Below are 15,561 nucleotides of genomic sequence, written 5' to 3' on the forward strand. Positions count from 1 at the left end.
GGGAGCTTTGCTCAGGCGGAAACCTCGCTGACCTTGTACTCGACAATGGTGGGCTTGCCGGGCTCGACGACGAAGTGGCCCGACCCGACAAACACCTTTTCCTCCAGGACGGCCAGCTCCTTGCCCTCTACCTCAAATTCGACGACCGAAACTGCGTATGGTCACCCATCAGCTTCCACTTCCATACCTTTGCTTACACAAGATAGCCACTGAAGAAGGACGAGGCGAGGACAAAAGAGGGGGACGCAACGTACAAGCCTCCCCAAAGTCGGTCGTCCCCACGGCCTCGCCACGCAGCAACCTCCCCGCGGCACCCGTCGTCGCCACCTTGCCGGTGTACCTGAAGCGCAGCCGGGCACCCGTCGTGCGGTCGCGGGCCGCGCTGTCGACGTCCAGGCGCACGTGGCGGCCGTTGGGGTCCCTTGTCGGCGGAGCGACGAATGAGCAACGGTCATCTTGTAACCCTTCAGAGGCAGGGCGCCCCGAGGACTCACAGCTTGATGTAGTCGGCGCCGTGCTCGATCTCGGCGTCGAGCTTGACCGGGTAGGACGGCTCCGAGACGATGGAACCGCCCGTGGCGAAGGGGACGAAGGTCAGGGCCGGGCCGATGGAAACCGGGGCGGCGATGGCGACCTAGGTACGTAAACCGGTTGGGGGCTGGTTAGAGAGATGGATAGTCATCCGGGCAGACGGGCATTCTGGCGGTAGAGGGAGGAAGGATAGAGGGAGGTTGTTGGCAGAGTGAATGGGAGCCGGGAGCTGAAGGTGGGGTTGTCGTCAGGGAAAGGGAGGGGGGGGGGGGGGGGGGAGATGTTGGAGATACCTGGACTGTGAAGGCCGGGATAAGCTTGGGGAAGTTCGACATGGTGGTGATGATTGGGTCGCGATGCTCCGACTGGATCTGGGCAATTGGAGAAAGGGGAGGTCTTGAATCTCAGCAGCAGATGGATGGCTCTGTTTTACAGAGTAGGTAGGAAGCTTCACACCCGGGAACTGCGGGATAAATACCTAAAGAGATGCTTCCTCAAGCACACCCCTCAGGTACATACAGAGAGCTCCATCCCGTCTCCAACGTGTCCTCCGCTTCTCCGCTTTCCTCCACATTGAGACATTGGGAACGGAGCCTGCATATCTATCTACATGAGATTGCTTCGGCTGCCTGCGTCGCGTGTCACCCTCTCGGGATGGCATCATGCATCGCTGCATTCTAAAGGCACCCAACCCGGACTTGATGAAGTCAATGATGGCAATGACGCAGGGAGCTTGGCGAATCGCCATGACGGTTCCATGTCGCCTCGCCGCCAGCATCACGACGGTGCGCCTCGTGGTGAGCTTCAACCGGTGGCCAGGATGCCCTTGAAGAAGTTGCGAGTGTAGGCTCCGCTACGCGGGCCTTGTCGGCCCAGAGGACGGGCGGTCCCGGCGCATGCCGCGCTTCAAGAAATACAAGTCCCGCGCGGCAACCAGCCGGCGGGACAGGTGGTGGACGGACAATGTCGGCGCTTGGGACGGGACCCCGGACTCGGGACGTGGAGTGCATCGCCCGGCGAGGGCGGAAACGGGTTGGGCCCCGGAGCCACCAATCCCAGCTTGAGTTGTGTCTCAGGTGACGACAGTGAGCGTGGGCAAAGCTGAGGGCGGAACCTCGGTTGGCAAAGTGCCGTTGGGCCAATCAGCGTTGGCAACTTCGGTTGGTTCCAGCGCCTTGCTTTGGGGCTGACATCACTAGGCAGAAAAGTAGGTACCAGGGGACTGAACCCACCATCACCAGAACGGTCCAACACCTAGCCAAAGCTCCGCCTCTTTGGGGCAAGACTCGGCCTGTTATCATCCCATCGCCGTCATCTCCAAGCAACGAGTGTTTGCTTTGGCAACAAGACACTGGCTCGCCGCTACATGGGGTTGACCTTGGAATTCGATAACCATGCGCCCTCCTTGACGTTCCTGCCGACGCCAAGCGCATACGCTCTTACACCCGTCAACTCGTTTGTTGGATGGTGCATATTGAAGGAAACGGATTCGAATCTGTCACCCTCTGCCGTGCTATTCGCAACATCTATCAAGACGCGCTCGATCCCAGCATCATCTGACACGCTTCTCATCTCACAAACAAGCTCACACGATCGAAATCCGCAGGACGGGTGAGGAAGCCCACTTGGCGCAGCGTGTTGCAGGCCGTGGAGCCCCCCGCGCTTCAAGGCAACCCGCAGCTTTGGCCGATGGCTCCAATGGATTCCGAAAGACAACAGCGCCCAGCGGTGCTTCGTAACCACTCTCACAGCACGCCGAGTCTGCCTTCTTCTTCTCGGCACCACTCGAAAAGGCACAAGAACCGCAAGGGAAAGAAGAAGGGAGCGCACAGGCGAAGGTCGTTCGTCTCCCCGCTGGACGAAGTGGGCGAGACCGACTCCGGAACGCACCCGGATCCCGGCGTGTATGCGGTTGCGGGTCGCAACCTGAGCAATACAAGCCTGGAGAGCGACCAGCTGCTGGACCATCGGTGGGTAGTCCGCCCTCTTATCAGTTTTTGCGGGTTGCCAAACGCTAACAAACTTGCGTCCAGGGCCCAGCAGCCGTTTCTGCGCCCGAGGCGCCCGTCGATGCTTGCCACCAGCACGTCATATCCAGCCGCCAGATCCAGGGGCTTCGGCCGAGAAGACAACGAGGAGGAGGCGAACGAGCGCGCCCCTCTCTTAACCGAACCAACATTCCAGCGGCGCGAATCAGTCGCGGGTTATGGATCGAATGACACCGCGTTGGGGGTTGATCCCGAGCATCGGAGCCGCCGCAATTCAAACCGATCGGACAGCCTCAGGAGGAGGGTGCTGACGGACAGCTACAATGTGAACTACCCGCCGTCGGTCCCTGGTTCTCCCCCGCTCAATCCCACGGATCCCATGTCCTTGAGCTTCGGGGATGTGCTCCTCCGCGACGAACTCCACCATGACGATCACTCGGAGCACGAAGACGAGGGCGAGCAGGTTCAGAGTCCGCTGGAGAGGCGGCCCACGATCCTCCAAGCGCAGGAAGACGTTTGCTTCCCACAGGAAGCCCTCTACGAAGAGGAGCGGGGCGCAACGAACCACGCCCGGCCGCGACGGCGCCGTGGCAAGTGGCCGGATCTGTCCATCCTGGAGGAATGGAGTCGGTTCGAGAAGGAAGGCCGGAGCGAAGAACGGCGCGCCAAAAAGATTACCGAGCCTCAGCTCATCAACGGTCGCCTGAGACCGGTCAACCGGGGCTGGTTCCAGGCCGAGGAGGAAGCGCCGTATCGATTCACCTACTTCAACGAGGAGTTCCCGAGCACCATCCACAGCCAGACCATATCGGAGCTGGTACAGCCGGGAGGCACTTTCAGAGAGCTGTTCATCCCCGAGCCTCGCATCATCGAAGACTCGGAAGACGATGACGAGCAGGAAGACGAGGAAGTCGACCTCTACAAGGTCCTTTCGGGGCAAGGCGGCGATTCGGTGCTCCCCTCGCGGCAGCCGTCCACGGCGACGGAAGGTCAGCCTGCGACTCAGATGCCATCCAACAGCGAGAGCACAAAGTGCAGTTCGGACGAGACCACGCCCCCGCAGCGCAAAACGCCATCTCCGGCCCAAGCCGACAAGCCGCTGAAGCCCGTCAAGTACGGCGACCGCCCGGTGTGGTGGCTCGACATCCTCAGCCCGACCGAAGCCGAAATGAAGATCCTCTCCAAGGCCTTTGGCATCCATCCGCTGACGGCCGAGGACATCATGATGCAAGAGCAGCGCGAGAAAGTGGAGCTCTTTCGCAACTACTACTTTGTCAGTTACCGCACCTTCGACCAGGACCAGACCAGCGAAAACTTCATGGAGCCCATCAACATGTACGTCGTCGTCTTCCGCGAGGGCGTCCTGAGCTTCCACTTCTCCGTGACCCCGCACCCGGCCAACGTGCGCCGCCGCATACGCCAGCTCAGCGACTACCTGATCCTCTCCTCCGACTGGATCTCCTACGCCATCATCGATGACATCACGGACGTCTTCGTTCCGCTCATCGAAAGGATCGAGTGCGAGGTCGACGAGATCGACGAGGCCATCCTCGAGATGCACCCGGACGAGGACGCGGACGGCCGAGCCTCCAAGTATGAGAAGAGGCAGCAGGCCGACGACAAGGAACGCGGAGGCCGCGATATGCTCCGCCGGGTCGGAGACTGCCGCAAGAAGGTCATGTCGCTGCTGCGCTTGCTCAGCACCAAGGCGGACGTCATCAAGGGCTTCGCCAAGCGCTGCAACGAGCACTGGGAGGTGGCTCCCCGCAGCGAGATTGGCCTCTACCTGGGCGACATCCAGGACCACATCGTGACCATGACGTCCAACCTGAGCCACTACGAAAAGATCCTGGCGCGGTCGCACACGAACTACCTGGCGCAGATCAACATACGCATGACGGAACGGCAGGAGCAGACGGCCGATGTGCTGGGAAAGCTGACGGTCTTGGGAACGATCGTCCTGCCGATGAACATCATCACGGGCCTTTGGGGGATGAACGTGTGGGTGCCGGGCCAGGACAGGGAAGGGGATCTGGACTGGTTCTGGTTCATCACGGCGGGGTTGCTCCTTTTCGGCACTGCGTGCTATCTCATCGCCAAGAAGGTGTATAGGATCGTTTGAGCCTTTGGTCTTTCTTGCTTTGGGAGCCGTTGTCGGTTTTGGTTTCTCTGTTCAGCCTCTGGCGTGTTCCGCTCTCGGGTGGCCTTGGCTAGACACCTGAGCAATGGCTATCGTCATGGTAGTTGGGACACAAGGGCATGGCCGGTTGTGAGAAACCTTGGGTGGAGATACCCGGGATGAGCAATGCAGAGGAGGGATGATATCTTGCATAAGATACACACAGGACTTGCTTCCCGTTGGGCCGCCAGTGGTTTTCAGAATGTATTTATTAGAGGTAGTTTCAACCATGAAGCATTTGGTCGATAGATCGCAGCTTCGAGGGCCTTTAGGATGGTCTGTTTAATACTTTGGAGAATACCACGGGTCCCTAGTGCTAATACTGATAGAAGGTACCCCGTTCTACCTCAAACTCCAAAAACAACAACAAAAAAATGGCTTTCTTCCTAATGCTGGGTAGAGCCAGGAAAGCAAGCACACAGGCCTCCACCCCATCGTCGTCCCACCCCCCGTGCGTCTCCCCTTGTTCTTCTTCCATGAATTCCTTGAAGCTTTCCAAGCCAACTTGACTGCTCTAAATCCTTGCTGCCACTATTTTCCATGTCACGCATGCAAATGTTCCACCGCAAAGTCCCTGGGTACATGACCAAGTCCCTCGGTGCTCCTCCCCCAAAGAACCGTCATCAGCGCCGGAGCTGCGCGGCATACTGGGCGCGCAGCACCATAATCTGCTGCCTCTCCATCTCAGGCAGCTGGTCGATCGTCTCTTGCGGCAGCTCCAGCACGGCACGCATGAGCGCCTCCGGGTCTTGCGCGGGCGCGGCAGGCGCGGGAGCGGGAGCCGGGGCGACTGCCGGAGGCGGCGCGTAACCTCCCACGGCGACGGGGGGCGTGCCGGTCGCAACGGGCGGAACGCCAGCGCCAGGGTACACCGGCGGGGGCGGAGCGGGCGCGGCGGCGCCGGGCTCGAGAACCGAGTTGATGGCCTCGGGCGAGACGAGCCCCATGATGAGCAGGGCCTGGAAGACGGCATACGCGAGCTGCGGGGCCTGCGTGAGCAGCTCGGCGGCGCGGGAGGGGTCGTTGGTGGCGAGCGTGCGCATCTGCTGGAGGATGTCGAGGAGCTGTGCCGGAGGGAGGGTGTGGAGGGTCCGGGAGATGGCGTCGGCGCAGGAGACGCCCGGTGGAAGGTCTTTGCCTTGCGGAAGGGGCGGTAAGGAGGAGGAAGAGGAGGCAGTGGCGGTGCCGCTTCCGTTGGGGGCCGAGGCACCGTGGTAAGGTCCGCCGTTGCTGCCGGCCTGTGATCGGAGGCAGGTTAGCACGTCGGGGGACAGGGGCGGACAGAAGAAGAGGTGAAGAGATGGGAGGAAACCGTACACCGCCGTCCTGATTCCGAGAGTCGTCGGTGCTCTCTGGGTCGTTGCTAAAGTCGACGCGGAGCTTGCGGCCCATAATCTCGTAATCGTTGAGATTCCTCACCGCCGAGGCCGCAGAGTCTGGAGAACGGGGGAGAGGGTGTCGTTAGCGGCTGTCAGATGGGCCGGGATGGCGGAGAGAAGGCATACCGTAGTCGGGGAACTCTGCAAACCCGAACCCTTTTGGCCTGCCCGTCTCGCGGTCATAGACCAGGCGAAAGTTTAGGACACGTCCAGCACCGCTAAAGATTTCCGTGATTTGCTCCTCGGTCAAGCCTGCAGACGGTTAGATTTCGGGGGCTTGGTCGCTGGGACGCCCTACATTACAATCGGCACTCACCATATGGGATGTTGCCGACGAACACCACCCGGGACGGCTGTCGCGTAGACATTGTGGACGGCAAGCAGATACCCCAGGCAGGCTGCCCGTGTAGTTCAAGATGATGTTACTGCCTGGATATATAGGGCTTGATGGGATGATGCCACCAGCCGAGATGTGAGGCGTCTGGCGATGAACACGGCCGGCGCGTCAACCGCGAAGTCTCACAATGGCGGGGGAATGAAGTGCTTGCGCCGGGCAAAGAGGCAAGGCGGCAACGATTGATGAGGATCGATGGAAGTTCACAGCGAACGTGTGGGATACGGCTCAGGTCAAGAGTGAGCTGGGAGGATGGGATTTCTTCAACGGTTGGGCCCACAGCTGCGTCAACTTCCTTGTTCTTTCTTATTGGAGCAACCAAGACAGCGAGATGAGGAACTGGGCCGATAAGCCTTGCGGGAGCAACAATGGGACCTTCCAACGTTGAATAGGGAGGTTGACGGCTTGAGGACCTGGACCTGGGGGTTGGGGCATGGGATGGGATTCAAACTTCAATGAACGAATGAATTGGGGACAATGCCTGTTCCAGCCGCCGGCATGGGCCCCGTTGGCAGGCAAGGCTTGGCGGATGAAGTCAGCTGCACGTGATCTTGGCCAGAGCGCCAAGCCGGGAAGCTCCCTTGTCTGGCTTGGCCGGAGCTCTTTGGTTTCTCCACCGGCTGCAGCAAACCAGCCCGCCTTGCGAGAACACAGCAACATCTGGCAGATGCCGAGGAGTCCGCAAAGGCCTTCATCTCGGGCCAAGTTGCGCAACATGTCGAACCCAAATCCCTTCGAGGAATACGCAAACAGGGTCCGGGCCATGGCCAACCAGGCCCAACGCCGAGGAGGCTTCCGGCCTGGAGGCTTCCCGGGTGGCTCGCCGCGGGGTCTGGGTGGTGGTCTCGCGGGTCTGCTGCTGCTCGGCGGCGGCGCCCTCCTCTTCCAGAACGCCCTCTTCAACGTCGATGGCGGTCACCGGGCGATCAAGTATCGGAGGCTTAGCGGCATCAGCAAGGATATCTACGGCGAAGGTACGGAGGACAGCCCTGATCCTGATGACGACGACCCCCCCCCCCCCCCCCCCCCCCCCTCCAGCCAGCTCTCCCGCGTTAACGCTTTCCTTCTTGGCCCACAGGAACGCATTTCGTCATTCCCTGGTTTGAGACGCCTATAATCTACGATGTGCGCGCCAAGCCGAGGAACGTTTCGTCGCTCACCGGCACCAAGGACCTGCAGATGGTCAACATCACCTGCCGTGTCCTGTCGAGGCCAGACATCCAGGCGCTGCCGCAGATCTACCGCACCCTCGGCATGGACTACGACGAGCGCGTGCTGCCTTCGATCGTCAACGAGGTGCTCAAGAGCGTCGTCGCCCAGTTCAACGCCAGCCAGCTCATCACCCAGCGAGAGATGGTCGCCCGTCTGGTGCGCGAGAACCTGTCGCGGCGAGCTGCTCGGTTCAACATCCTGCTGGACGATGTGTCGTTGACGGTACGTGGTCGGAAAGGATGGAACTTGTCCAGCGTCTGGTTTTGAGGCTAACCGTGGCGGAACAGCACCTTGCCTTCTCGCCCGAGTTCACCGCCGCCGTCGAGGCCAAGCAGGTGGCGCAACAAGAAGCGCAGCGCGCCGCCTTCATCGTCGACAAGGCGCGCCAGGAGAAGCAGGCCATGGTGGTCAAGGCGCAGGGTGAGGCGCGGTCTGCCGAGCTCATTGGCGAGGCCATCAAGAAGAACAAGGCCTACGTGGAGCTCAAGAAGCTGGAGAATGCCCGGGCCATCGCGCAGCTGCTGCAGGAGGCAGGCGGCAAGAACCGGCTGCTCCTTGACGCTGAGGGCCTGGGGTTGAACGTGTTTGAAGACGCTAACAGAGAGAAGAAGTAAAGCAAAACGGGGCACAAGGGACTGGGAGGCACATTTCTCGGGAGGTCATGGACAATCTCCACTGTATGTTCATTGATGATGGTCAGCGATTGCTGTGTATTGTACATTGTACAACATGACGGTCCGTTCAAGGCGGGCTTCTGTCGGGCCCGAACCACAAAACTTTCTTTGTCTTCTGAACCAGATGGCGGCCGGGATGGAGTCCCGGTTCACATATGGAACCTGCATGAAGGGAGCACAACGGAGAGTTGTAGCCTGGAGGCCCCGAGATGACGGCTCCAACCCTGCGCTTTCAGAGGACATTCGTGCATTGGGATGTTTGCTTTTCCGCTTGAGAAAGAACTGGGATCCAACAAAACCTACGTTGAGCAGCCCGGGTGCCTACAGGGCTTCCAGCAAGCCAGGCTGTTGCTTGAAGACCTAAGCTGACAACGGGCACGGCGCGGGGGGGGGGGGGGGGGAGAGGGAGGTGGAAGCGTCGCTGCCCCACCTCAACTCATAAATTGCCGCCACGGACTGTCGCGTCTCGCATTACCCCACTACAGCAGCACACCCCACCTCACTGGTGCCATCATCGCCTACAATCAACCTCGCTCGCTTCTGCCTTGACCTGCCTGCTCCTCCTGGACTACAATTCCTTGACCATACCTGGGCACGTTTTTTTGTGTTCTAGTCGACACAAATTCCAGCTGATACCTTCTCCTCGAACACAACAGTCGAGCAGAAGAAACCCCAAGGACCATATCGGCCGTCTGTGAGACCGGAACAGAGAGAGGACCCGAAGGAGACGGATATCTCCCAAAACCGCCAACATGCTCATCAAGTACGCCGCCTATCCATGCCACCGGGCCTCTGGCAACAGCTGCATACCACATCCCCCCTCCAGCAACCAGCGCTGACTGATCACGAACCCTCCAGAGTCCGCACTCTCACCGGCAAGGAGATTGAGCTCAACGTGGACGGCTCCGACCAGGTCTCTAAGATCAAGGAGCTGGTCGAGGAGAAGGAAGGCATCCCTCCGGCCCAGCAGCGTCTCATTTTCGGCGGCAAGCAGATGTAGGTCACGCTCCCCGTCACGACCTTTGCCCCTCGACGCATTCTAAACAACCCACCCCTCACCCGCCACAGGGTCGACGACAAGACGGCAGACGACTACAGCCTCGAGGGCGGCTCCACGCTGCACTTGGTCCTGGCCCTGCGCGGCGGCAGCCAATGAGCGCTCTCCCTTTCCCCTCTGCGCCTTGCCAGCCATCCGCTGCCGGCCTACCGTGCCGAGCATCGACCTAGGTTGGGAATGGGGGGTTGCGAGTGGGTGAGCGAGTGAATGAGTGAATGATGGAGAGCGAGCGGGGATGGAGCAAGAGGAGGGAGAATAGAATGACAACGAGCGGGTTCTTCTGCACGAAGACCGAGACGTCATCATGGGTGTCTGAAAGACAGCACAGGAGGAGGGGGCTCGGGGTTGCTGGAGGGCAGGGTGATGATGGCGACGACGACGACGACGATGATGATGATGATGATGACGGTGGACTTGTCATAGACAAGGAGAAGGAGAGTAGGTAGGAGGCAACGGACAGGGTCGTTGTTTGTGCTATTGTGTTTGTTCGTACCTGTTTGCTCCGGGGCCGGTCGTTGGTCGTTGGTCGTTGGTCATGCCGCTCGGTGCAGTCATCCACATCGGCGTTAGCGCTCACGGTAGAGCTGGGAAATAGAATCCGAGAGATTGGGCAAGCGAACCAAAACAAAAATAAAAGAAAAAAAATAAAGAAAAAAAGTGTGGCGCAAGTGACAATGTGGTGGCTGGCAACCTAGATAAGGGGTTAAGGCCGTCTGATATGAGCCATCTCTCTTGTTGACTCGGCTTGAGGAACCTGAACAGATGCCCGGCTGGCTCGTAGACTTCGCACATTTCACTCCTTTTTTTGAGACAGTCTCTCGTGGACAAGAGGTGAGCCAGAGAGAGACCCGAGGATCCCAGATTCGAAGTTGGTGGCCAAAACCACCCACTACATTATGACCGTTGCAGGTGACTATGAAGCTGGGTATCTTGATCGTCTCGGACAACCCATCTGTGTCCTGCGGTCCGGGAAAACCACAAATCCTAAACTCCCCTGTATCCCGATCCCACACCGCGCTGCCAAATATACGCTGAATCCATTTCGTTTCCTGTCCACGCACACAACAAAAATCCTGAATGCCTCTCCAATGCCCTGCTACCTCCTTGAATGGAACTCTGTAAAACGTCCTCGAAACCATGAAACTAATATCCGCATGGCATCGTCCAGCAATGCAATCTGCCCATGCAGCGACTTCGTAGCTTGCCCTTCCTTTCTATGTGGCTTCGATGTCGAGCCGAAAGACCAATAGGGGCCTCTATTACTTCCGAGCCTTCCCAGGCCGAAAGTTGGGCCGCATGACCGTAGGGGTGCCTCTGTTGAGTTTGACCACGCGGCGTGGCACCTCACCCTTCCGATCTGACGAAGCCGCGGCGCTCGGTCCCGAGGGCGTGTTTGGCGAAGACTGACGAGCACCGGGTGGTGTCGGTTTGGTCGGAGAGGCGGCGTTGCTGGTCGTCTCTGTCTTGCCGGACATCTTCAGCACGTTGTTGGCTCCCGGGGAGGCAGAGAGGCCCAAGCCTTTGGATCTTTTGAGCTTGGCGGCTGAGCTGGCGGTGGTCTCGTCGTTGGTCCCGGAACGCTTCGGCTGTGCGGTTGATGTAGTGGCGACCGCCGCCAGATTTGCCGATGCCGTGTCATAGACAGAGCGCTGACGCTTGGCGATCGGTTCGGAGGTCGTACCATCTCTGGCCGGAGGGCGCTTCGAGGATTGGGTCTGAATCGATAGAGACGTGCGAGGTGCCTCTCTGGATGGCAGCGGAACCGATGCAATCGTCTTGTTGGTGTCGTTATCGCCAAAGAGATCGTCCAGGTCGCCTCCGCCCCCCTCCCCATCACCAAAAAGATCATCCAGGTCGTCATCATCTTCCTCGCCAGCAACCTCTTTCCCCTTGTGGGGAGCCTTTCCCTCCTTGCGAGCGGACTCGAGGCTCTTCCCGGGAAGGGCTGAGACGACTCGAGGCGCTCTAATTCTGGGGGCCTCCAGGATGCTTGGCTGACTCGCAATGCGGGCGTCGTTGATCCTGCTCTGCGGAGCTTTCATAATCTGGCCCGACGGAACGAGAGACCGGCCGCTCGGTGTGCCGAGCTTGAAGCGTTGAGCTTGCACGCGAACCTCGGCCCGGGCCTTCTGAAGAAAGGTCTGCGGAGCGCGCGGAGCACCCCATCCTGTCGTTTTGGGCCGGGGAGGTCGCGGCAGCTTGTTCTTCTGAGGGGCGATGATGGTTGCCGAGCGCTTGATCTTCTCTTGGTCGCGGGCGGCAAAGGCCTTCATCAACATCTCGGTGTCGGCGGCGATTTTGGCATCATGAATCTTCTTGTACCGTTCGTACACTTCATGCCATGCCGTGGGACTGCTTGGTTCAAACTGTTGCTTCGCGGCGAGGTCGGCAAAGTCCTCGTCGATGAAGCGCTGCCACTGCGGTGCCGTCAACTCGTAGATCTCGTCAACATCGCTGTTGAGCTCAATCTTGCGCAGCTGCGCAGGGGTTTTCACAACCCCAAGGAGGATTCGAAGATACTTGTCAGGGAGCCCGGTGACGTCCTCAATGAGATGGATGTTATCCAAGGCCTTTCGCAGACACATTCCCGCGAGGTCGGGAGCCCCGGTGTAGCTGAAGCCGGGCATGGCGGCGAGATTGTCAAAGTCCCGGTCGCGAGGGCTAGATTGGTGGTGGCCTGGCTTGGGCTTTTTTACTTGTTGGGAACGGGCGCCTGCGATGGATTAGAATGCGGTTGAAACAGAGGACGTCATCGATTCAAGAGGATGAAATGCGCCACATCTTTGTTGACGAAAGACAAACTCGGAACTGGCATCGAAAATCGAATGTCCTTGGGAGTTTCTTACCTGCGGTAAGCGCATGGCCTGCAGAGCATGGTCTTTCTCAAGACGCACGCCGAGGTAAGAAGGAGATCAAGAAAGCCGTGGCGCAGTCGATGATTTGCTTCATGCGCTGGCTTTCCCGGAAGCCCAAGGTTGTCCACGAGGTCCGAATCAGGCTGCGAGTCACAGCACCGCCGGGGGCCAATAAAACAACAATGGCAAAGACTCGACGCTGTTGTTCTCGTCGTTGTCCTGCCGGCTTGGTAAAAGACCAATGGCTCTTTCTTTCCAGGTTGTAAGTCAACGTCTCGCAAAGCAGTGTCCTGTTGTGACGAAGAACAGTTGCTCTGGCCCCCCCAAAGACATCTCAGCCTCGCCCCTTCCAGGTTCCCTGCCATTGCACCCCTGGCCGTCGGGTAACGTTACCGTAACGCATCAATACAGGTAACAGGTACCTGTTAAACCTGCAAGTTTACCAGGCCCACCTCTGCTAGCTGTACACAGTACTGAGTAACCCGGAAACATTGATTCCTGCATCGACAACCACCCACCCTGCGTCTGGCCCGTGGGATCTTTCGGTCTTGCAGCACCATCGCTTTCCAGAACGCAACCATCGACTCTTGTTTGCCTTCCGCCCCTTGAATCTATCCCACCAAACCAAATTGGAATCATCACATCGTTCTGCTATTCATCCATTCCCGCGCCCACTCCGAGCGACCCGCGAAAACTTGGTCCAAGATGGCGTCCTGGGGACTCCTCGACGACAAGGAGGAGAACGAGCTTCACAAGTCCCGTCTCCTCAACGTCGAAGAGAAGCCATTCAAACGCATCACCAAGCGCCTCAACACCATCTACACCTTTGCCGCCTCTCGCGCCCGCCAGACCGCCACTCCGCCGCCCGAAACGAACGGCGCCGACGGCCAACAGAACCAACCCGACAGCACCCCGGCGGCCGGCGACACCGTATCCCTCGACCTCGCCCAGCTCCGCGAAGACGTGACCCTCGACTTCGCCGCCTTTGACAGCAGCATCGCGCGCCTCCAATTCCTCCTCGCCGCCAACGAGCGCGAGCGTGAGCGCTACGCGGCCGAGCGAGAGCGCATCCTGGCCGCCTCCGACGACGTGCGCGAACGCACGGCCCAGCTCCGGGTCCAGCTCGACCAGGCCCGCGCCACCCTCGCGCAGCGCCGGCAGTTCGACGCCCTCGCCGACGCCATCACCGCCAACCCCTCGCTGCGCCCGCGCGCCGAGCAGGCCGCCGCCCTGCAGAAGCTGCGCGACGAGATCGCCGAGCTCGAGGCCGAGCGCGAGGAGTACGGCGTCACGTGGAACGAGCGGCGGGAGCAGTTTGCGCGCATCATGGAGGAGAGCATGAGGCTGCGCAGGTTGATACGAGACGAGAAGGAAGAGGTGGAGCGCAGGGAAGGCATGGATGAGGATGCGGATGGGGATGCTGGCGGCGGTGGCGCCGGCGCCGGCGGTGGGGATGGCGCTACCCCAAGGCCGTCTCATGGCGTGGCGAGCCGCGAGGGGACGCCGAAGCCCGAGGGCGGCAGCGGTCTTGTCCCGCCCAACAAGGGAGGGGCGGAGATCGGGGAGGATGGCACGCCGAGGGATCTCCCCGCCGGGGGGGCTACGCCCGCGGGAGATAGCCCCGCCCCAGGACATCATGAGTCGCAGTCGTCGTTCGTGGCCAAGAGGGCGGTTGGGCTGTCGACAAGCTTCTCGCAGGTGGGAAGCGAGCGTGGTAGCCGGGAGCCGTCGGTGGAGGTGGGAACCGCCCAGGGCAGCCAGGCAGGCGATGGAGAGGATGTTGAGATGGGAGAGGCCAAGGCGGAAGGATCCGAGGAGCCCAGCACGGCCCCGGCCGAGGGCACGCCGCAGATCGTGGTGGAAGGGGACGGGGAGGTCATGGACACAACCTAATTCATCACGATGGAACGGGGGTTGGAACGTAGGGCTTGGTGGCTGTAGAGCTAGAGGTATTCACGGGGCGTTGTTGCTCCCTCTATTAATGAACCCGACGACACTTCTCCGGCTGGCCAACTTCAGCCGAATCACGCGCCGTTCTCCTGTTGCGCAATCTTTTTCCCCGTCTCGACCGCCTCCTTTGCCTTCTTCAGCTCCTCCTCCGACCCGCTGCCCTCGCTCTCGGTGATGGCAATCTGCTCCTCCAGCTTATCCACGGCGTCGGCGATCTTTCTCCTCAGAGGCTCAAAGACGGCCTTGGTCTCTTCCAGTGCTTGTTTCTAACACAAGAATTAGGGTCGTTGCGTAACGTCATGACAGGCAAACAGGCGAGGCGAAAGGCCATATAGCATGAGCTTGGTCCACGGTGCGCGTACCTCCTGCTTCAGAATGTACTCGGCGTTGCTGTCGAGATCCGGGCTGTTGTTCTGAATGTCCTCCTCCAGCTTTTGAATGCGCTTCTCCTGGCTGGCCTGCTCCTTGTGGTAGTAGGCCTCCTCCTTGACGAGGCGGTTGACGGCCTGCGTGGCGATGGTGAGCTGGGTCGGGGGAGCCATGGTGACGATGACGCTGCGCTGCAGGGGATATCAAGAAGAGAGGTATGAGAAAGAAACAGGTGGCCTGGCCAGCTCTTGAGGGGTGAGGATCTCAGTGACTTATTTGTCTAGGTACAGAGCGGGTGCCTAATGCATGGCCTGCAATCGGGCTGACTCCTGGCTGAGATTGGGTCTAGTCCGGTGTTGTTGACTTCCTGCGCGCAGGTCCACAGGTCAGGTCCCCTTCGCAAGGTCGGGTGGGGTTCCATGGTGGGGCAACGCTTGGCTGGCAGCGAGCTCCTCGCAGTCATGTCTGCTTTGGGGTCAATGGCTCTTTTGCGTTGGCGACCTGCAGAAGCAGTCCGTCCATGTCACACAGCTGAGATGCGCTGAATGATGCAAGGTTGGTTCTGCAGGGACAGCGTCCATGTCCGTTCCGGCTGGATGTGGTATGAAATGCCAGGCTTCCAAGATGAATTTCACAGGATCCGCGAGATTATGAAAGTGACAACGGATGCAACTACACAAGCACCCAGGCACGTATCACCACTATACGTCTCAGATCGCAGATGCCTTACCTGTTAGTTATCGGGAGCGTTGATCATTCTTGGGGGTGCCCGTGTTGTGTTGAATGTCTCTGTCTCAAGTCTCGAGCTCGGCCCTCCCCCTTCCACTGGCTCGAGGGACGTAGTCCACTCGGAATGTTCCAGAACCCCCACGACACCGTCATGTTGAGCTTGCATCCTTGAGAGGGGGGCGCCTGTGGCTTTGTGAGATATCCATGTCTCGCGAGGCATCGCAGGGAGTTGTGAATATCACGT

General features: G+C 59.7%; 8 protein-coding genes across 8 annotated transcripts; 4 read left to right on the forward strand and 4 right to left on the reverse strand.

Annotated features, from left to right (window-relative positions):
* Positions 1-11: 11 nt before the first annotated feature.
* On the reverse strand, positions 12-866 carry VTJ83DRAFT_517 (uncharacterized protein; the record flags this gene model as incomplete). Its single annotated transcript, XM_071011740.1, has 4 exons — positions 12-151; positions 255-421; positions 495-634; positions 825-866. The coding sequence occupies 4 exons, from the start codon at positions 864-866 to the stop codon at positions 12-14; spliced, it is 489 nt and encodes a 162-aa protein (XP_070869870.1).
* A 1,354-nt stretch (positions 867-2,220) lies between these two features.
* VTJ83DRAFT_518 (uncharacterized protein) lies at positions 2,221-4,641 on the forward strand (the record flags this gene model as incomplete). Its single annotated transcript, XM_071011751.1, has 2 exons — positions 2,221-2,501; positions 2,565-4,641. 2 exons carry the CDS (start codon positions 2,221-2,223, stop codon positions 4,639-4,641), a joined length of 2,358 nt encoding a protein of 785 aa, XP_070869871.1.
* Positions 4,642-5,321: 680 nt separating this feature from the next.
* On the reverse strand, positions 5,322-6,445 carry VTJ83DRAFT_519 (uncharacterized protein; the record flags this gene model as incomplete). Its single annotated transcript, XM_071011762.1, has 4 exons — positions 5,322-5,936; positions 6,016-6,134; positions 6,204-6,329; positions 6,394-6,445. The coding sequence occupies 4 exons, from the start codon at positions 6,443-6,445 to the stop codon at positions 5,322-5,324; spliced, it is 912 nt and encodes a 303-aa protein (XP_070869872.1).
* A 741-nt stretch (positions 6,446-7,186) lies between these two features.
* Positions 7,187-8,297, forward strand: VTJ83DRAFT_520 (uncharacterized protein; the record flags this gene model as incomplete). Its single annotated transcript, XM_071011774.1, has 3 exons — positions 7,187-7,445; positions 7,550-7,905; positions 7,971-8,297. The coding sequence occupies 3 exons, from the start codon at positions 7,187-7,189 to the stop codon at positions 8,295-8,297; spliced, it is 942 nt and encodes a 313-aa protein (XP_070869873.1).
* Positions 8,298-9,109: 812 nt separating this feature from the next.
* VTJ83DRAFT_521 (uncharacterized protein) lies at positions 9,110-9,513 on the forward strand (the record flags this gene model as incomplete). Its single annotated transcript, XM_071011785.1, has 3 exons — positions 9,110-9,120; positions 9,216-9,353; positions 9,426-9,513. 3 exons carry the CDS (start codon positions 9,110-9,112, stop codon positions 9,511-9,513), a joined length of 237 nt encoding a protein of 78 aa, XP_070869874.1.
* Positions 9,514-10,673: 1,160 nt separating this feature from the next.
* On the reverse strand, positions 10,674-12,275 carry VTJ83DRAFT_522 (uncharacterized protein; the record flags this gene model as incomplete). Its single annotated transcript, XM_071011796.1, has 2 exons — positions 10,674-12,125; positions 12,261-12,275. The coding sequence occupies 2 exons, from the start codon at positions 12,273-12,275 to the stop codon at positions 10,674-10,676; spliced, it is 1,467 nt and encodes a 488-aa protein (XP_070869875.1).
* Positions 12,276-12,974: 699 nt separating this feature from the next.
* On the forward strand, positions 12,975-14,162 carry VTJ83DRAFT_523 (uncharacterized protein; the record flags this gene model as incomplete). The annotated part of the gene is made up of 1 exon (XM_071011807.1): positions 12,975-14,162. One exon carries the CDS (start codon positions 12,975-12,977, stop codon positions 14,160-14,162), a length of 1,188 nt encoding a protein of 395 aa, XP_070869876.1.
* Positions 14,163-14,293: 131 nt separating this feature from the next.
* Positions 14,294-14,761, reverse strand: VTJ83DRAFT_524 (uncharacterized protein; the record flags this gene model as incomplete). The annotated part of the gene is made up of 2 exons (XM_071011818.1): positions 14,294-14,485; positions 14,582-14,761. The coding sequence occupies 2 exons, from the start codon at positions 14,759-14,761 to the stop codon at positions 14,294-14,296; spliced, it is 372 nt and encodes a 123-aa protein (XP_070869877.1).
* Between the last annotated feature and the right edge of the window lie 800 nt (positions 14,762-15,561).

This window comes from Remersonia thermophila, chromosome 1, assembly GCF_042764415.1.
Source record: "Remersonia thermophila strain ATCC 22073 chromosome 1, whole genome shotgun sequence".
Taxonomy (NCBI): Eukaryota; Fungi; Ascomycota; class Sordariomycetes; order Sordariales; family Chaetomiaceae; genus Remersonia; species Remersonia thermophila.